General features: G+C 40.1%; 1 protein-coding gene across 4 annotated transcripts in view; it reads left to right on the forward strand.

Annotated features, from left to right (window-relative positions):
* Window positions 1-19,709, forward strand: part of si:dkeyp-72e1.9 (syntaxin-binding protein 4) — a 73,162-nt gene that overhangs the window by 23,279 nt on the left and 30,174 nt on the right. For 3 of the 4 annotated variants that reach the window (XM_035180979.2, XM_035180978.2, XM_035180982.2), the window contains exons 2-6: window positions 5,942-6,015; window positions 13,930-14,025; window positions 15,852-15,921; window positions 16,032-16,106; window positions 19,255-19,334. In XM_035180979.2, coding sequence (XP_035036870.1) covers window positions 5,942-6,015; window positions 13,930-14,025; window positions 15,852-15,921; window positions 16,032-16,106; window positions 19,255-19,334 — 395 coding nt within the window. Of the gene's footprint in view, window positions 1-879; window positions 1,189-5,941; window positions 6,016-13,929; window positions 14,026-15,851; window positions 15,922-16,031; window positions 16,107-19,254; window positions 19,335-19,709 lie in introns of those variants that run through there. The other variant, XM_035180980.2, reaches the window with a different exon arrangement.

Genomic DNA, 19,709 nt, shown 5'->3' on the forward strand with positions numbered 1-19,709 from the left:
GTGATGAGCAAATACTTGTAACCCCCCCCCGTCGGAGCCTACAGGTGGATGCTGGGGTGGTGGAGGGGCTGAAGCAACTGGTAGCAATACTGCAGCAGCAGTGCGAGCAAAGGGGATGATGGGAAATGTCTCTCTGCTTAAATAGACCACCTGATGAGGTGGGTGTGTATGATAGATGGTTGTGGTGAGTGAGGTATGTCACATGATGTATGTCACATGATGTATGTCACATGATTGGAGCAGTGCAGCTCGAGTTGGCTGCCTGAACTAGCTCGCAGGCGTCGCTCCATTTGTTATTAATAAACTGTAGACGATAATATTAAAACAGTGCAGAGTTTGGATTAGAAAATCCCTGCAATGCATAATATGTTTACAAGTCAGCAGAATATTCCACATATTCACTGTTAATGAGGAAATAAAGGAGATAATAATCAGTTACAATGAGGGTGTAAACTGGACAGCTCTGTTGAGAATAAAACATTTTCTGCTTTTGCCACTTCTGCTCTTATGGAAGACATTTTCTGTCAGTGAAAGATTTTTTTTATTTTTTATTTTGAGATAAAAAAAGACTATGATAAAGTAAATCATAATTCTCAGTAAATCAGAATGAGATAATCCAAATTAGGAAATTATGAGATAGTCTGAAAATAATGTGAGAATTTATAATTGAATTTATGAGGTATATATATATATATATATATATATCAGTAAATTATCAGATTGTGAGTCAAAATTATGAGATAATAAGAAATTGAGATACCAAGTCAGTATTTTGTGAAATGTTCTCACTATAATGACTTTTTTTCCAAAGTTGCGGAAAGGCGCTTCAACAAGCTCTTGATCAAACAACAGCTCCATGTTCGTGGTCCAACAGGCTGCTGCAGATGTGCGCAGATGTGCGCAGATGTGCGCGGATGGAATCACTGGCACTCTTGCTGAGCCTTTTTGAATGTTTCGGGACGGTGGTTATGTAAGAGATTAAACGTGCGGCTGAAGGTGGAGACGCGAGGAGCGGACTGTCTGCTGCTGGTGGAATTAGAGGCTGCACACACTCCCCATCATGTGGCTGAGCGCTGACGGCTGAAGGCTGCGGGAGCTCCAACAGACCCACCGTCTCCTCGGAGAAGCTCCATGCGTCAAAATGCCAACATTCTCCGTCATGTATAGAGGAGCCGTCATCATCAGCAGGTAACACGGCGGGGCTGGAGCAGGGGTTTGTGGGAGAGAGTCGGTTCAAGCTCCAGGCGACTTCTGCCCTGTGTTCAGAGTGTTTGGTGGCGTTGCTGGTGTTGTCCCTCTGTCTGTTGGAGGGGACACGGACACGTTAGGTTCGGTTCATGCACGGTAACTGTTTGTGGAGCAAAATAACGGTTTCAGCTATTTCAGCGCGCTGAGCAGGAGCCGCAACATGGTGCTGCAGTTATGTTGTGATTGAAAACGAAGATGCTCTGTGGTTAGAAGAACTAGTTCTCCTTTGTGTGTGCGTGTGTTTGTGTGTGCGTGTGTGTGTGCGTGGGTGTGTTGGGGACAAACCTCTCCATTTGTCGTTTATCGCGCTCGTGCGCCACGCGCTAAGACGCCTCCTGTGTTTGAATTGTTTGTACAATCGAGGCCATTCTGTAGTCGAAAGTGTTTCCTGTATTTGCCTCACTGCTCCTTCAGAAAAGTTATTGTGACGATGGACTTCCTCAGATGAAGGGTTGTGTTGTTGAAAAGTCAGAAGTCATCAAAAGTTCTTGTCACCATGAGGTCAATTCTCTGACCTCCCTCCCCCTGAGGTTTAATGTCTTTAATGGGACTCAAAGCAGGGCCCACTCTTTATTCATTCTAGATTAATGGTTGTCTGTAAATGCATTATTTAAATATGTTGTACCACCAGAAAGTGTGTACACATTCTGTTATCTATAGTATAATAATTATTTGTGTACAGATGAACAAAATGATTTTGTTATCATTTCCTCCCCCTACAAACATGAAGTCAACTCAGTCAGTTGTCAATAATGATGTCTCAGCCCTTTTTTATAGCTTTAACCAATTATCTTGCATATACTTTACATTTTTAGTTTGGTCCTTGTCCCATCTGCTAACAGGGCTGAGGCAAAGTTTATGACCTATGCTGCAGCCAGCCATCAGAGGGCGATCAAGATGTTTTGGCTTCACTTGTTGGAGCTGCCATGTCCCTCGTTATAAACAGTTAATTGAGTAGATCAACACAAAATGTATTTTTTCTGAAAGTTCAGGCTTCTAAATGAAGATTTGAACCTGCCCTGCTTAAATGGTTCGTAGTAACACCAGTGCACAAAGAGAACATATGAATTGTAACTGCTTTATGGCTGTTTCCATTGAGCTTTTAGAGGAAGCTTTGCAGAAGTTTTTTGTTTAAGAATTAAGGATGAAACCTTGGCTGCTCTTTGTGTTAACAAAAAATCATCTCCCCATGAACGACTCGAACCCCTGGGTGAGGGCATAGAGACTTTTAAACAAACAAAATACCATTATTTTATACAATCAAAAGGTTTTTAAAAGTTTAAGAATTAAACTCAAACTGTGTAAGTCATATTCACTATTATATTGTGTGTGTGTGTGTGTGTGTGTGTGTGTGTGTGTGTGTGTGTGTGTGTGTGTGTGTGTGTGTGTGTGTGTGTGTGTGTGTGTGTGTGTGTGTAGTGTAGCCTCCTTGTTTCAGTGACAGGAAGGAAGCGTCAGGTTGTTACTGGTGAACCCTCTGCAGTTGAAATATTGATAACCCTCCATGTCATTCAGGTGGCAAGGAAACAGGGAACTGTAGGTGTCATTGCTGGGAGGACATTGGTCTGAATTCCCCACATGAATACAACAGTCTCCCACATTTACTAAAAAGTGTTGTCAACATGTAACTTAGTGCTGGTTTATCCTTTTCATCTTCTCTGTTTTATATGATATTTAATAGTGTTCAGTAGGAGCAAATGGATTTTCTTGAATTGCTACTTGAGCCAATGTTAGATTAGGAAAACTGGGCAGGATCAGAGTTGTCGGATCTTGAGCAGTACTGTTACATAAGACTACAGTCATTTCTGCCAACCTCATCTAATAACTGTACAGTCAAAAAGCTTTTTATTCGTTAATAAATAAATAAAAAACATTTATTCTCATTTTACTGTTGTTGACTGCCTGAAGCACATATTGCTTAAAGTCTAGCACACTGTACATGGCATATATGTATAATTGTAGGCACACAACATCAAAGCAGTTAGTAGCTTTAATGTTGTGCCTGATCAGTGTATACAAAGGCAGCCCTCCGTCATTTAATCCTCTTGCATGCACGGTGTAACAGCCTGAAGATTAAAGCTCAGCTCAGACTCTGTGCAGAGGAGGTCACGATGACGAAGACGTCAAGCCAGGACTTAACAAGTCCTCTTACCTAAATGACAAAACAATTTAATTGTCATTGCTTTCCAAAACAACCCTATTTGCTGATCGGATCCTGTGTCTGCGTAAGGAGCCAGACAGTGCCTGTCAGTGCACTTCAGACAACTGGTTACAATGGTCCCTTTAAAATAACATTCATAAGCATGTTTTCAGTAGCTAAACAGCACAGATCTTTGATATAAGTTTTATCTTGTGAATTAATGAAATGACTACATTTGACAACTATCTCTGGGGAAGGGTTTATTACTGTTCTCTTGGATTAGACTTCATTAGTTCCAAATAAAGCACCCAGGAAAATATACAAAATACAATGTTCATACAGTATGAAATATATGTCACAAAAACACACACACAGCAGCAGCAGCAGCAGCAGCACAAAACTGAATATATTTTCTCAAGTCAGAGCTCAGTGCTGGGTTGCTCTTATGTTAAAAATGTACATGGAACAGTGACATACTTTGGATGTTTCCCCTTAAGTCTTCCATCTAGAGGTGTATATTTACAACTGCCAGCCAGTGATGGCAGAGAGTGTCAACAAACAGACTCACAGTATCAGTCCAGGGAATATGAAAACTGTCGAGGATTGTTACTTATGTCTCTCTGCGACAGTAGGCGCTTGTTTCCATGTGTTTGACTGGTCTGTTTTTTGAACCAGTGTTTGATATTTGTGCAAAACTAAATGGCCACATATATTTATGACTAAAATGTTACATGCCTTACCCCAAGATTTCTAACGCCAGCTGTCTGCTCAAAAAGAGAAAAAGGAAAAATCCTCAGCATGTTTTTGTAGCTGACTTGGCACACTCATGAGTGTGATAACAGTATTCAGTCTAGGATCAAAATGTTTCGATGGCCTTGCATAGTCTTTCATGTAAGACTCTGATTTGCACAAACAAATGTCTGCAGTTCTATCCTGGTGTTCCATGATTGGCATATGGAAATGTTCTGTCAGTCTCCTAAGTGTGAGGCTGCAGGAGAAAGCATGTGGGGCGGACACAAGGCTCAGTATTCATCATCATGTTTGTCTCTCCTTTAATGGGTCATAGCTTTTTTGTGCATGTAAAAGTTCTGCTAAATTACAAAGGCCAAAGACGGTATTCTCTGCCACAGTAAACTGAGAAGCCTGGAACACCTCATTTGCATTCCTACCTTAGAGCCTGTTCAGACCTGGTGTAACATCTGTCCTGAGAGATCCGATCTCTAGTGGACAGGGCTCATCAGATCTCACCTCTGCCCTCTATATGCTGATAATCATGCATGGTAGGCCTGTTCATTAAGACAAATAATGTTGGTTTTACCCAGTCTAAGTTTACAGATGTGTCTGTTTTTACTGTGTGTGTGTGTGTTTGCGTCAATGTGAGCGAGATAGAGAAGATGATGAGCTGTGTCAGGAGGGACTGAATGAAAGCATATGTGTTGTTCAGTGTTGATATTGTTGGCTGCTAACAGACCAACATATGGACACTGACAAGAGTAAATATACATATAAGCTGTAGCAGGTCAGAGATGTTCTGCTAGATGTTTCTTCCAGTTAACAAAGTATTTTTTTCTCTCCACGGTCACCATAGTGCTTGCTCATTGTGGGAACTGTTGGGTTTCTCTATACATTTTAAAGTCTTGACCTATGTAAAGTGCCTTGAGATAATGTATATTATGATTTGGCGCTACACAAATAAAATTGAATTGAATAGAATGTTAGCTGAGTAGGCAATTCCTTCATATGTGGCTCAGGACACAGGTTCACTCAGCGAAAAGATGCTGGCCCTGTTCGTCCCAGACCTCATTTAAATGTCTGAGTGATCAGATGTCAGGACGCATTCAGACCTCTACTTAGTGCTGACCGCTTGTGATCCCAAGTGATGGATGTTTATACCATGTCTGAACAGGGTCTTATTTTCTGTAAGACATCTATGTCCTCATGTAAGACGTTAACATATCTACCTACCAACTAGTTTGGCACCATTTTTACAACAGAACCCTTGTTACCATGGCTATAGCTGCATTTACAACTGATCAGGACATCAGGACATCAGAAAGTTTACACATCTTCCGCCGCGAACTAAAAACACACCTCTTCCGACTATACCTTGAATTAAGTTTAAACTAACAATTTAGTAGCACTTAAATGGCACTTACTTATAGCACTTTGTAGTTTTGCTTTCTTGAAGAAAATTGTACTTTCTTGATTCTTGTTGTTCTGGGTTTGTACCCTCATGGTTGAATGAACTTATTGTAAGTCGCTTTGGATAAAAGCGTCAGCTAAATGAAATGTAATGTAATGTAATGTAATATTGAAGCCAGAAAGGGAAGAATGAAAACCTGTTATTGAAGATCCCAAATTAAAAAAGATGAACCTGTAAAATGTTGGCACGTAATGTTTTCCTACACACTAAGTAGAAGAGTCTGACAATAGCTTTAAGACCAGAGGGCTAAGTCTGTTAACTGTCTGTTTGTGTTGTACTTAATTTTCTTCTCTTTTTCTCTCTCCCTTCCTCTCCTCTCCAACTCCTTCATCCCTCCATCCCTCTAATAGGACACTCATGGGTCCATATGGAGTAGACCGAGCTGTTCATTCCATGGAGTTTACAGACTGTGAGAATGGCCTGGGTAAGTCATGTTGTTTACATGGTTTGAAAGGTCTGATTTGTCCTCCTTGTTATTTGTTCTGCCTCTTTTGCCTCACCTACCTCTTACAGAAAACATGCAGAAGCCTCTGTTCCTGTAAACACTGTGTCCTCTCCATCTCTTACACAATCTTTGCTCTATAACTTTCTATGCAATTGTAAATTTTCTGTCACACTAAAGGCGCACACATGGGCCCTCACATCGTCCCCCTGTCCACAAAGGTCTGTGCAGACCCTTGGACCAAATCTCTGTGGCCATGTGGACTGTGTGCAAATGTGCATGTGCTAGAAAAGCAAACTGGAATCTGGTTTTGCCTTTATTTTTCTTTAAGCAGTCACACATTTAGGATTCTTTTGATGTTCAGTCAAACACAACAAAGGATCCCCTTGCCCCATGGCGTTTAATTAGTCTCAAAAGTTGTGCACATAGAAACCAGGGGCATGCATGTGATACAAGCACACAAATCAGTATCTGTGAGCAAAAAGGATTTCTGCTTCACATGCATAACTGTGTTCCCTCAAAGCTGGGACTGCGTTTGATGAGCCCTCGTTTAACCCTCTTCACATGCTTACTACTGCTGGCCACTCACTTGTCATCAAATTTGGGACTTTGAAGGCGGGGGCTTTTGATTGGGCCCTTGGTCAACAGGAACTTTTTTTTAAACTCTTCATGGCAATTGTGGACCTCTGCCCTGGCATATTTACTCTAGTCCCAAAATTCAAAGTGTTTCTTTCCTATTAAATATTGAAACAGCCACTTACACTGTTTAAAGATGTTCATGTCTCTACACTGGTGACACACAGTGGCCTAAAGCTCCTTCCATGACTTCATCCCACTAATTTCTTCAAATATCGTACAAATGATCAGTTGGACTCTGGGGTGAAATGATTAGAATTTAGTGCTCAAAGGTCAAGGTGGCTGTGACCTAAAAAGGCGATTTTCTTTTTATGATATCTTGAGGGAATCCTTTCAAATTCACTAAATTCATTTTTGCACGCAGAGCAGAAATGCCCTGTCACAAAGATACTGTTTATCACATACACACTTGTGGGTTTTTTTATGCAGCAGATTTGTGATCTCGCATTTGCACTTTTTGTTGCCCACTTGCACGTCTGCAGCTGTAGGCATCCATGTTCATACTGAAGTATGATAAAAGCTTCACACACATACACTCCAGTTACCCAGAGGAAACCCACACAGTCTCTGTGCCAGTGCTGTTTGCTGCTGGACAGGTGGGAAGTGGCTTTATCGGAGCTAATACCTGCAACAAGATTGATGGAGCTGAGAGACAAAATCATAAACATAAAGCTGTTAAAATCAAAATGTTGAGCTGAAATGTGCTAAACGGCTCTGTACAGCAGCTATGGTTCAGGAGGTAGAGTGGGTTGTCCACTAACCAGAAGGTAGACGTTTCAAACCCAGTGTCTTTGGGCAAGATACTGCCCAGTGTATGAGTCTAAGTGTATAATAGAGAGAGAATGCTGCACACACATGCACTGTATGAATGTGTGTGTGAATGAGTAAATGCTATAAAGCTATATCAATGCAAACCATTTACCATTGACAACTGCAGAATTGGTGGCAATTGTTTGTGGGCCCATCACTACAGGTGACACCTTTTACATTACACAGTCATATGAGCCATTTTAATGCTAAATATTATTTAATGAAGCTGTAGTAAGTCCAGACCACAATCGGTCCAGCTCCTTTAATGTTGTCTGCTTTTATTCTAAAAGAGGGAAGCACGTAACTGTTTGGAGAATGAATCTAGAAACTGAAGTGCAGTTACTTTCTGTCTGCTATTATTGTGTCATAAAACTATATTTTGTTGTTGTTTGGGACAATAGATGGATCATTGTGGTTCATAATGGACTTTTCTTTTGCCCTTGTGTTGTTTATAGCAGCTAATTTAGTTTGCGATAAGTGATCATGAAAAAAAGTGATGCCACCCATCTGGCATATCCTTTGTAGACAAGTTTAATATATAAATTCAATCAGCTAAAAAGTTCATTTTTGTTACATGTGCAAATCATGGACAAATCCTATTGCTCAGCTCAAAGTGACACCATGATGCATAGCCTTACAGCATCATTCTATCTGGCAATGGAGCCTGATTTTGAATAGCTGACACAACATAAGTCCTACTTTTAAAGGGATTTTCTCTGCATAGGAGGTATCCTTGCTAAGTATCAGTGTTTTTGCCTGGGAGAGGAAGTGGGTCATGTGGCAAAGCCCTAACCCACTTAACACAGCTGGGTTAAGAATGCTGGAGCTGCTGTTGTTTTATCTGTGCTTCTCTTCCACGCCACCACTCTGCTGGAGCATGTGCCTACGCAAGGACAAACAGCTCATATGCATGAATGTAATGGAAGTCACACTGCTGAAGTAGAGGTCTACACTGTGCACTGCAAATGCAAAATAGTGCATTTAACTTCATTTATACAATTTTTTGAACTTGTATTTGCTTATTTACGAGTTTCATTGAATAATGTGTGTGACTTTTTCTGAGTTCCTAAGCTGGGCTTCCCAGCATTCACCGAGGCAAAGATGTGTTCTGAATCATCTCAGATACAGTTGTTGTGAAAGAATGCATTCCATTCCATGATTTGTTGTGGACTGTGACTGAGGAGATAAAGTGGGTCTACTAACCAGAAGGTCGGTGGTTTAAGTTTTCTTGACAAGATACTTAACCCTAAATTGCCCCTTACGGTCGTGCTGGTCCGGTGGGAGTGATGTGTGATAAAGAAAGTGCCGCACATAGATGCACTGTATGAATGTGTGGTGTAGATGGATGAATGGTAAAACTGCTCTGTAAAGAGCTTTGAGCAGTCATCACGACTAGACAAGGGTTATATAAATACAGACTATTTACATTGTAGTTATGTGCACTGTCAGTACCATCTTTCTGGTACTGGTGTGAGGACAGGACCAGTTGTTCCTGGTCGTACACTCTCTTGTGAAGTAGTGCCTCAGCTGGAGTTCTTACCTTGATAGACCCAGAGGATGCTCTGGTATATTTGTTAAATTATACATAAAATTACACACTTTCTTAAAATTGTGTTGTGCCTGTGTGTGTGTGTGTGTGTGTGTGTGTGTGTGTGTGTGTGTGTGTGTGTGTGTGTGTGTGTGTGTGTGTGTGTGTGTGTGTGTGTGTGTATACATGCCAGCTGCACAAGATGCATTTTAACACACTTCTCATAGTATTTTACTTTTTTTAACCTTTTACTGTATATGTCTGAGGCTGAACAGCTCTGCACTAACACAATATAGCCCACATCAAAGTTTTTAAAATGAATTAATCCTGTATAATGTGTCTTTTTTAATATATTTTTATGACCAACTATTTCCTCAAGCTCTGGGTAAAGTTTGAATCTCAAACATTAGGTGGAACTGTGAGTAGAGGCAGAGCCAACATTTTCAGTTAGTCTGTATTCTACTGATTTGACCATATTCTTTGGAAATATTAGGAGGATTGGACACAACTGCAAATTTTTTCATATAATGTGCGAGATTAGTTGAACTTTCAATAATGAGGTCCTCCATGATTTATTATTGTACTGGTTGGGCGACTTGCCAGACACAGATTAAACATTGAATGGTCCAAATTGAAAGCTCTGGCACGTACTAATACAGGAAAGCCTGAAATTACAAACATCATAAAAACACTAGCCAAAGTGTGTGGTTCAAGGTAATTAAACCAACATTTCATACATGTACTGTCAACTTACAGTATATTTAAAGCTTAACACAACCAATTTTTCACTCATGCATCTGCATTGACTTCACATATAGTTTGCAATTGTGGAATTGTAGTGAGTGGGCCTTTTGACTATGGTGCAAACATAGGTACACTTTAAAAGGAGTAAAGTACTCTTTGAAGTGAAGACAAATAGATAGATAGACAGATGTACTTTATTAAATACAAATTGGGAAATGATTGTGTCACAGCAGCATGTCAAGGCCATTGCATATAAAGCTAAGAACAACAGAGGTGAATGAAGAAAGAATGTGATCGCTGTGAAGAGATAAGATAATTGTCATGTTTTAGATTTAAATTCTAAAAACTCAATGACTGTAACTGTGTTGACTGAGTTGTATACCCTGTTTAAACCCTGTATTAAAATGCATTTTGGGTAACAGGTTTGCAATTGGATACTACTTGACCAAATGACAGTAAAGGTGTCAATGCACCCAAGATGCACTGAGGACAGATTGTGATCAGATTGGCCACACTCCCTCTGGAGGTGATCCGGGATGTGTTGTGACCACATTGAAAACAAGTTGTCAGTCCACATACAATAACTGGGTGGGAATATTAATCACATGTGACTGTCCAAACCAACAAGGCTAGCAGCTATAGGCAGCTAAAAACATCAGCCAGTTAACACAGGAACCCCTCAGTGTATGTTATTTAAGAAACCTGTGGGTGGAGTGAAGGCGAGACCAATCCAATAGCAAGGAAAAACAATGTCATAGCTTCACCATAATATTTTCTTCAATCTCTTTTTTGTTGTTGTTTTCGTGGATGGACGATGTAACATGAGCTAGACAGAGATCAGTTCTCCATCAGAACGAGTGCTGATTGATAAATAATATGCCATATCAATTAACATGATTTTGTGCAGATTGAAATGTGGATATCATCAAATGTAAAGTAAGAGGCTGTATGGACCTAATTGTGTTGATAGTGCCAAAAAAATATCTTCACAATGAGCTAATGCAGGTGATCAGTGTGCAGTGCTGAACATTTGAAACATTTGGGAATTCATTGAAATGTCCCTAGATTTAGAAGAGTGAGTTTAAAATAAATGCTGGGGATGTCAATTTGATTCTTTCTAAAACTATATTAATTAAAGTTTAACAGTATAAGGAAACAAGTAAAAAGCCATATGTCTTATGCATACTGCATCGTTTGCCACAGTAGCATTGAAACACCAATACACAGCAAGATAGATATAAAAAAGGACAACACCACATAAAGTTACTCACAAAAACGTTGAACTTTGAATTAATGTATCCAGGAGTCTGAGCTGAACAGTGTGAAATCACATTTGCATCACAGTAACGTCTGAACTATGACAATGTAGACCAGACAGCTGTGGCTGAAGTCGGTGGTTTGATCCCCAGCACCTCCAGTCTGCATTCCAAAGTGTCCTTTGGCTGAGTGTCGCTTGTGTATGAATGGTGTGTGATAGAAAAAGTGCTGCATATAGACACAGTGTATGAAGGTGTGTGTGAATTGAATTGGTGAATGGTACTTGTATTGTAAAGTGCTTTGAGTGATCGATAAGACTGGAAAGGTGCCATATAAATAAAGTCCACTTACCATTCAGCCACCATTTACATAATGTAGTACAAGGAGCGATGAGACGTAGTGACAGTGTGTGTGTGTGCGTGCGTGTGCGTGCGTGTGTGCGCTTGTGTGCGTGTGTGTTAGTCTAAAGCAGCAGGTGACACAGGAGAGAAGCAAATCAGCTTATTGTCGTCCAACTTGAGCATGTTCAAGTGTACACACTGTTCTGATACATAAAGTCTAAAGACCCCCCAGTACATCTTAAGCCTTCACAGCTTCGGGAGGGGGGTGTCTGCTGTGCGCACTGGAGCTAACACTCCTCCTGCCTGTCCTACAACGAGGACAGCGCATGCTAATCTCTTTGTTATTGCAGCTGAAAGCTGTACCACCTCAGCGTGTGGGCAGGAGGTTTTCATGATGAAAATCATCTCCGTCACAGTTTTTTTTGCCGACATGTTGGTAGAATTTCAGTCCTCACAAGTCCAGAAATGGCTCTGTGTTGTTGTTCTGTCATTATTTAGTGACTGATCTTCTATCGTCTGGTTTGCAATAAACCATTTTTAGAAGATACTGTGCCTTCCATCATTTAGAATTTTATCTTTACAAGGTCTGTTGGAATATTTAATCCTTGGGCAGCATACATGCCCTTGACGCATTACGAGCAGGAAATAATCTGGGAAACAAAATGTGGAGCTGAATAAGAGGAGGAGAGGCATGTCTTTTTATATTTGCTCCAGCTGCTTATGCGTTAGAACGATGTTTTTCTTATCTGATGGCGGGGGGAGGAGAACGCTTTGAGGCTGAACAAAAGAACAAGACACTGTTTTCCTCAGAGAAGAGCAAGAAGGGAGGAAGGACTGAGATGAGGAACTTTGTAACCCCATTTTTCCAACAGGCGATAATTAACATGCACCCCTTCGCTGCAGACCCAATTAGTGTTGCCACTTTGTCTCTGTGGTAACAGGCCAACGGCATCCTGAAGCTGAAGAAGCCCTTATCTAATAGTTAAAAAATATAGACCAGCGATGCTCCAGTGATTTCATCGGGTTCACCTCAACAACAGTGATGGAAAATGTCTCAACGACTGCAGAGATGTAGAGCAGATCAACCAATAGACCTGAACATAACATTAATAAAAGTAGGATAGTTGACCTAGTAAACAGACAGCTGAGTGTATTTTCTTATATGCAGATCTATTCAACAAAATGTGCACGAGTAAAGCTGCATGAAGCCGTACTGTGTTACTGTGCTGTAACCCCTAATGCACAGCGAATACACTTACCCTTAAGGTGCAACACTACAGCCAAAAAGCTATTTTGAGATCTTGGGCTGTTTTGCTTCCATGTCGTGTTTTATTTCAGACTAATGGAAAGAAAAAATTCAGACATATTTTTCTTAAAAAATAATGTTGTCCTCATCCTGAACCAGGAATTTCTCTCCAGTTAAATTGTTAAATATTTTGAAAGGACATTTGCTCATATGACATCCACAGCTGAATTTATAGAGCAATTTAGTTTATAAAAACCATGGTCACCATGGTCAAGTTTTGACCATGGTGACTTTTTTATGACTGTTGTTAAAGAGAGATATACAAAAAATGTCTACAGGATGAATCATTTCTCCAATGAACAGATGTCTGTTCTGGACATGTATGCAAATTAGCAGATATTGAATAAGATGATACCTTTTTAAAATATTTAAAATCCATTCACACATCCATTATCTATTATTATCTAAGTACCGCAGGGGCTGCAGCCAATCCCAGCTGACAACAGGCGAGAGGCGGGGTACACCCTGGACAGGTTGCCAGCCTCGGCTGTAAGCAGGAGAATATTGAGTAGCTGGAGAACTGTGTAGTTAACATGAAGTGTGATCATCTCCAGAGAAAATCCTTCTTTATTCTGTCAGTTATCAGATGTAGCTGGAGTCACAAGTCATGTATTGTTATTTCAGAATCGTCTATAGAGCAAAATGCAAAGCCCAGTAATATCGTTTAGCAGAAACATGTTGACCTGGTAAGTGTTTTTCATCCCATTCTTATAAATCTATACTTCCAAACTTCCTCAATCACAGAGGACTAAAGGTCGTTTCTAGAGAATGAACACGGGGACTTATATGACCCTCCCAAACCTCTTCTGTCAGCAATACACCAATAAGATGGCAGCTGCTGCCGAGTGACCTTCCCCTCCTTTCTCTGACATCACAATATTCAAAATCCCATCTGTACCAAGTTATTATTATTCATTTATGTGCACTAATTAGCATTTGTTCCATTCCAACTTTTTGCTGTGGAAATACTGTCTGAAATGATGAAAAGGTCATGTGACCTACAGGTGAAATAACTCTAACTTCCTGTATCATAGAATAAGTAAGAGCTCAGTGAAACCTGCTTTCTCAGATGACTTCATTCTATCATCTCCTGATATTTGTGCAAAGTTACCATGTTAGTAAATTGACCATTGTACATGTTTCTTGCGTCCTTGTGGCTGAATGTAGGGAGAGTTTTATTATCGAATGAAATCTTGACAATGAGATCCAAATGTCCTTTCAATGAGCATTAAGCAAGAAAACTAAACTGAAAGTGATTTTTCTTCTCTCAACAGGAATTAAAGTGATCGGTGGAGTGAAGGAGGTCACTGGGGAGGAGTTTGGAGTCTACGTCAAACGGATTTTACCAGGTGGTCTTGCTTCAAGTGATGGTAAATACTGAACCCTATACCTCCTCTTATCAGTGTCACAGGTTTGCTTGTGTTACTTCAAGTTTTATTTTACTATCTAAACAAGAAGATGCATTCGGTCAAAATATTGCAACAAAACACCAAAATGATTGAAATAAGACGATCTGGGATCAGGTCGCAGTGGCAGCAGGTCAGGCAAAGGAGTCCAGACGTTCCTCTCTCGAAAAAGGTTTTCCAGGTCCTTCTTATGGATCCTGAGAGTTCCCCAGACCAGATGAGTTGTAGAATCTCTCCTGTTTGCTCTGATTCTACCTCGGGGTCTCCTTCAGGCCTCCAATGGAAGGTGCAGAAGAGGCATTTTACTCACATGCAAATCAGATTCCTCTTAAAAAAGGTCATCAATCCAAATCATGCTCTGTCTTCAATAAATCTTCTTTTGGTCTTTTTAACTTTTATTCCACTTATTCTGTGCTCTTTAAAATGTCAGTAGATAAGACCATGGGGTGAATTAAAAAAAATGTGAACAATATAAATGTAAAGCCTCAGAAAATATAAGGCCTCCAAAGTCTGATGCTGATGCCCAAGAAAGTAGAAGAGGGAGACAGAATGTAAAGTGACACAGTTCAGACTTACCTGGCTTTAACATCTGTCCTGAGTGATCAGGTCACACGTGGTCACCTCTAAGTAAAAGTCTCAACACATTCAAAGCATCATCAATGTGTCTCGAGAGCCAATCACTCTGGCCACATAGGGAGGTGATCTGACTACATTCATTTCAATGTGTGAGCACAAATGTGTCCTGGGACATTAAAAGACTTAACTCTGACTCTGACTCTGACTCGTTTAAATAGGTTTAAACACACACACACAGAGACCTTACCATTTATCTGTAAACTCAGACTGGCTAAAACATAATCATTGGTCTTCGCAGACAAAAAGGATGTATGTGTTTACACATACCTGCTGAATTCATCCACAATGTAATTTCAGTGTCAGTTGCTTTAAGACACTGACTGAGTTTTCAGTTTTCTCAACACTGTCATCTGTTGCAACCATGTGCCATTAGCAGTGCTTGTCACGTCATTTTAAGCTTGCTGATTGGATGATTTTTGTCAGAATACTTGTGCCTTTGATGATTTATCAAATGACAAAATATTTTCTACCCAGTTCTTAATCTTTTGCTCTGAGGATTGAACTGGGAGAGGTGCTGGTTTAAGCTGGAGAATGGCTCAAGCTGTGACTCATGTTACTATTGTCTGTTGGAAAAATGCAGGGGACTGTGAGTTAAAGTCCCTGGTGTGTCTGACTTGGTGGATGGATGCACAGTAATGGAGTTTGGTGCTTACATCGTATTTAGTTTCATATCACAGCAGAGCTCTTGGCAGTCCTCAGCCAGAAACCTGGCAACATAAGCCCTTTTAACCATCTGCATATATCAGCACATATATTTATGTGGGATAAAGCAAATGAAGCTGTTGCCGTGTGTTCACATTTGACCTTGACTGAGCAGTTTCACTTCAAAGTGTAGTGAACATCAATGTCATATTGCTAAATACTCTATGCTAAATAATATTATGTGTTGTATAGTATTTAATGTGTGTCAATGATGTGCATGCCGTCAGAGTGAACAATATGATCAACACACATTAGTCCTCAGCCAGAAACTAGGCTACATTAGCATAACGTTTTTACCCAAGTGCATTACTCTATTGGTCAAAACCAAGGGGTATGGGTCCTATCATTAATGCATCAGTCACACTGGAGCCCTGACAGCTTTAATATCTCATATTTATGTTTATGACAATTTCTATTTTATATGGACTTGAGCTGTGTTTGACCTCTGACAGGAAACCTGATGCCAGGGGACCAGATCTTGGAGGTGAATGGAGACAGTTTAGTAGGAGTCACAAGCGAAAGGTAATCCTATAAAATCTCTCTGCTTAAATCTTTGTTTGAAGCCCATGATTGACTGAGGTGATGCTGTTACAAATATGTAAATGTATGTTTTGTCTCTGTTTGTTTCACAGAGCTGTGGATGTCCTGAGAGCAGCCTCCGCATCCAGTCACATGCGCCTTCTCATAGCCAGAGATGAGGAGGCAAAGTAAGCAGATGTCTGAAACTGTACTCAAAATCCATATATGATTGTCAGGTTTGTTGTAGAGCTGGACCTAAATGCAGACGCAAGGCACAAGACAAGACAGGCTGTGCAAAATAGAGTATTTAATACTAAACAGGCTTGTGGCTGATTGGCAGGAATAAAGAAACTTTGGGAATCTGATGCTAAAAACTCCATAGGTGGAACCTGCTGCAGGATTATGACGTTGGCCGGTGGACAATCCAAAAATACATTTTAAATGTTTACTTTACACTTAGTATTATTACTTTTTGGTAAAAAGCACATTGAATGAATATTTTTAAATGTAGAAATATACTTTTTTGCTACAGTTTGGGATGTGATGCGTTGCTCTGCTCTCATTACATACACTACACTACATACCACTACAGCTCAGGTTTGTCTCATGTCGGTTATCAGAAAAAACTAACCATGCCATCAGAAATATTAGGGACGTACGCTAAACAGACTATTTAAAAATGGTTTGTGAAAATGCCAGCAGATATAAACCTGTCTGTCTCCTCCTAACCTCAGGATGGCTGTTCCTCCTCTTGTCATTTTTTTTTTCGGACAAAGACAGATCCAAAAATGTTAAAAGTCCCCACAAGGAGATTGTGAGTCCATAAATCAAGTCCAAAAAGTCTTGTCCAAATGTAATAAGTCTCTCAAAATTGTGAGTGGAAAATGTGATTAATTATCTCCAAACTATAAAACTGAGTTTGCAGATGTTATAAACTATTAATACATATATTAACCCCCTAATCTTTATACAGAATACTTATATATATATATTTGAGTATTTGAAGTGCTTATTATCGCCCGGGCATAATTAGTAAAGGGACAGGATTTACTATTCGACTGCTAGTATTAGTGTTCAATCCGCTTTTTAATTGTACTATAACCAGTGTGGGTTAAAATAAGGTCAGTGTCAGCCCATCCTCTGTCCAAATCCATTCCAGACAACATGAACCTCAACTCTGAGCTAATGACGACAAAGGTAGTGGTGGATTTGCATGTACGTATTCAAATGAGCAAGAGTGTTGCAAATGAACGTGTCAGGTTCTGCCTGTAAATCCTCAGTGAGGAGGCTGTGACACAGGCAGGATTTACACTTCAGCTGTTAGCAACTTCTCATTTCTGACATGTATCCTCTCTAACGGTAACAGCATTGTGAGACAGCCTGGATTTACTGGGTAGATCCCAGTGTGACTGTGGAGAAGTGCACAAATGTGAGGGAAGTGGATGTCATGTGTTGTGTAGTTTTAAGGTGATCATTATTCTTGTGTAGTGCTGGATTCTCACAAAGTGGTGTCAGTGGTGAGGTATCCAACCCCGCCCCCTCCTCTTGACTTTGTGTTGCATGCAAAGGGAGAGACAGCAGACCCAGGGAGGGAGCTTAACCCAGTGCAGAGCTCCTGACAAGATGAGCCATGTGTGTTAATCTGTGCTCTGTGCTTTAACTACCCTGCAGCCGGGAGTAGAGGAGGGGGGGGCGGCTGCCTGGGGGGGGGGAATGAGGCCTGTCTGTCTGTAAATGCAAAACAAAACTAGTTAAGCTCAAATATTATAATAAATGAATAATTATTGGTTCATCATGACCTCAGGTTGCTTATGACTATTTGGAAATGTTAAAGATGGATATCTGGCATGGCATTTTTGGCTTTAAAGAATATAATGTTTTTGGCTCGAAGCAATTTTTCGTGCACTCTAAATGCCCCAATGCCCACTCAAATATGACACAGATAGAAATGAATACAATAAAATTACAGTGTCTTTGTTTATTTTCAAATTAAATATATAAAACATGGTGAGGATATTGTTGATCAAATGGATCAGGGATTTGATTGCTCAAACGTGTGCATGATGATTTAGCATTCGGTCTCTGGGGAGTGGTATAGTGGGGGATACCACCTGCACTGCCACCTGCACTCCCTCGTCTATGTTGTTTTCAGGAGGCCAATGAATACATTTCACCTCATGTCTTTTTTAGAAATGAAAGTTTATACCAAGTGCCTCCCAAACCGCCACATGTGGCCGCAACAAACCACGAGCTAATGAGACCATGAGCAGCTTATGGGTGGTATGAATGAGATGTTCCAAATCACACTATAAAAAAACACCAAATTCAAGATAAGTCATTGAAATGTTTTGATATCACAGAAGGAGAAACATAATTTGATGACACATATTTGACCACATATTCCAACAAGTGGCAAAATAATTGAAGTTAAAACAGAAATGTATTTTTTTATCTTAATGTCAACAAGGAGTTGTTTTTCTTTACAAACTCCTTTAGGTTGGATTTCATGTTCTGCCTGGCAGGCTCCTGCCAAAGGACCTAACATGATATGAATGTAGGATGATAGTCTGTGTCACATGATCCTTATATAACTGAGCCATAGAATTAACCAAACTCAAAAAAAGATGCTGATTGTGAAAATAACTTCATTCTTTGGATTATTTCCATTCAGGGTCGTCTTTTTATGCTGTCCAAGAACAATTTGTGCTCTTATTTACCATAGAGCCAATGTGACCGCTTATCAAACAGCAAATTCAAATCAGCATGCACAGGGGATGTCATATTGTTGTGTGGTTGATAATAATATTTGAGTAAATGTCTATTTCTAAATTATTTACAGAGTTTAATGTCTTCAGAATGTTATTGATGTAAATACCATTATTTAATCATTTTTCATTCTAAACCTCTGCTCTTCTAAACCTGCTTGTTTGAAAGGGGCTCTTTGCTTTGCCTGTTGTAATGTTGCTTGTAGCGTTCTTTCTCAAACTGTTAAAGTGACGTGCAGTAATTGAGCCGTGGCAAATAAAGACCTCCTGCAGGACCCAAGTCATAGGCCCAGAACGAGACTGGAATTCCCTTGCACAATAACTTATGATGTTCAGAATCTTCACACAGGAAATTGAGAGACAATCGCACAAAGTTCAGAATCTATATTCTTGTCCAGTTCCCTTAAAAATGGTCCTGATATCTTGTTAACTTTTTCCCTAGAGTGAGTTAGGGAAAGTCAGATTTCCAACTCTTCGAATAACCTGTACATAGTTCGTACAGGGCAGCAAAAGAAAACAGGTTTTTACATCAACAACATTCTTAATGTTTGTCCTTTTACTTTTTGAAAAGGAGAGAATTTGCTGAGCTGCTGGAGAAATATGGATCCAATGGTAGCACAGGCTCAACACGCAACTCCCCTATCCAGCAAGGTAGGAAACCGCCGCCGAGTTCCTCCACACTCACTCCTCTTTCCACCAGCACTCACTGGGATGTAAGGTGGGCAGATCTGCTGTTCATTCAAATGTGTATAACTACAATCTGCACAATATACAACACTTTCTCTAATAAATGGAAGAAGCCTCAGAAAGTGCATCAGAATAGGGATGAAGAAAACGTGCCATTTACAGTGTGATGTATTAAGGATGACAAAAAATGTATGAAGAATATGATCTGGGAGGACATCAAGCAACTATCTGGTGCTTCCAAATTACCTTTCTGGATTTGATGGAGCACTAAGCCTACAGGGTAGATGGAGTAAGTCGGCCTTTAAAAATGGCTTATGACAGTGCACTTGTCCATTACAC

Source organism: Hippoglossus stenolepis, chromosome 16 (assembly GCF_022539355.2).
Source record: "Hippoglossus stenolepis isolate QCI-W04-F060 chromosome 16, HSTE1.2, whole genome shotgun sequence".
Taxonomy (NCBI): Eukaryota; Metazoa; Chordata; class Actinopteri; order Pleuronectiformes; family Pleuronectidae; genus Hippoglossus; species Hippoglossus stenolepis.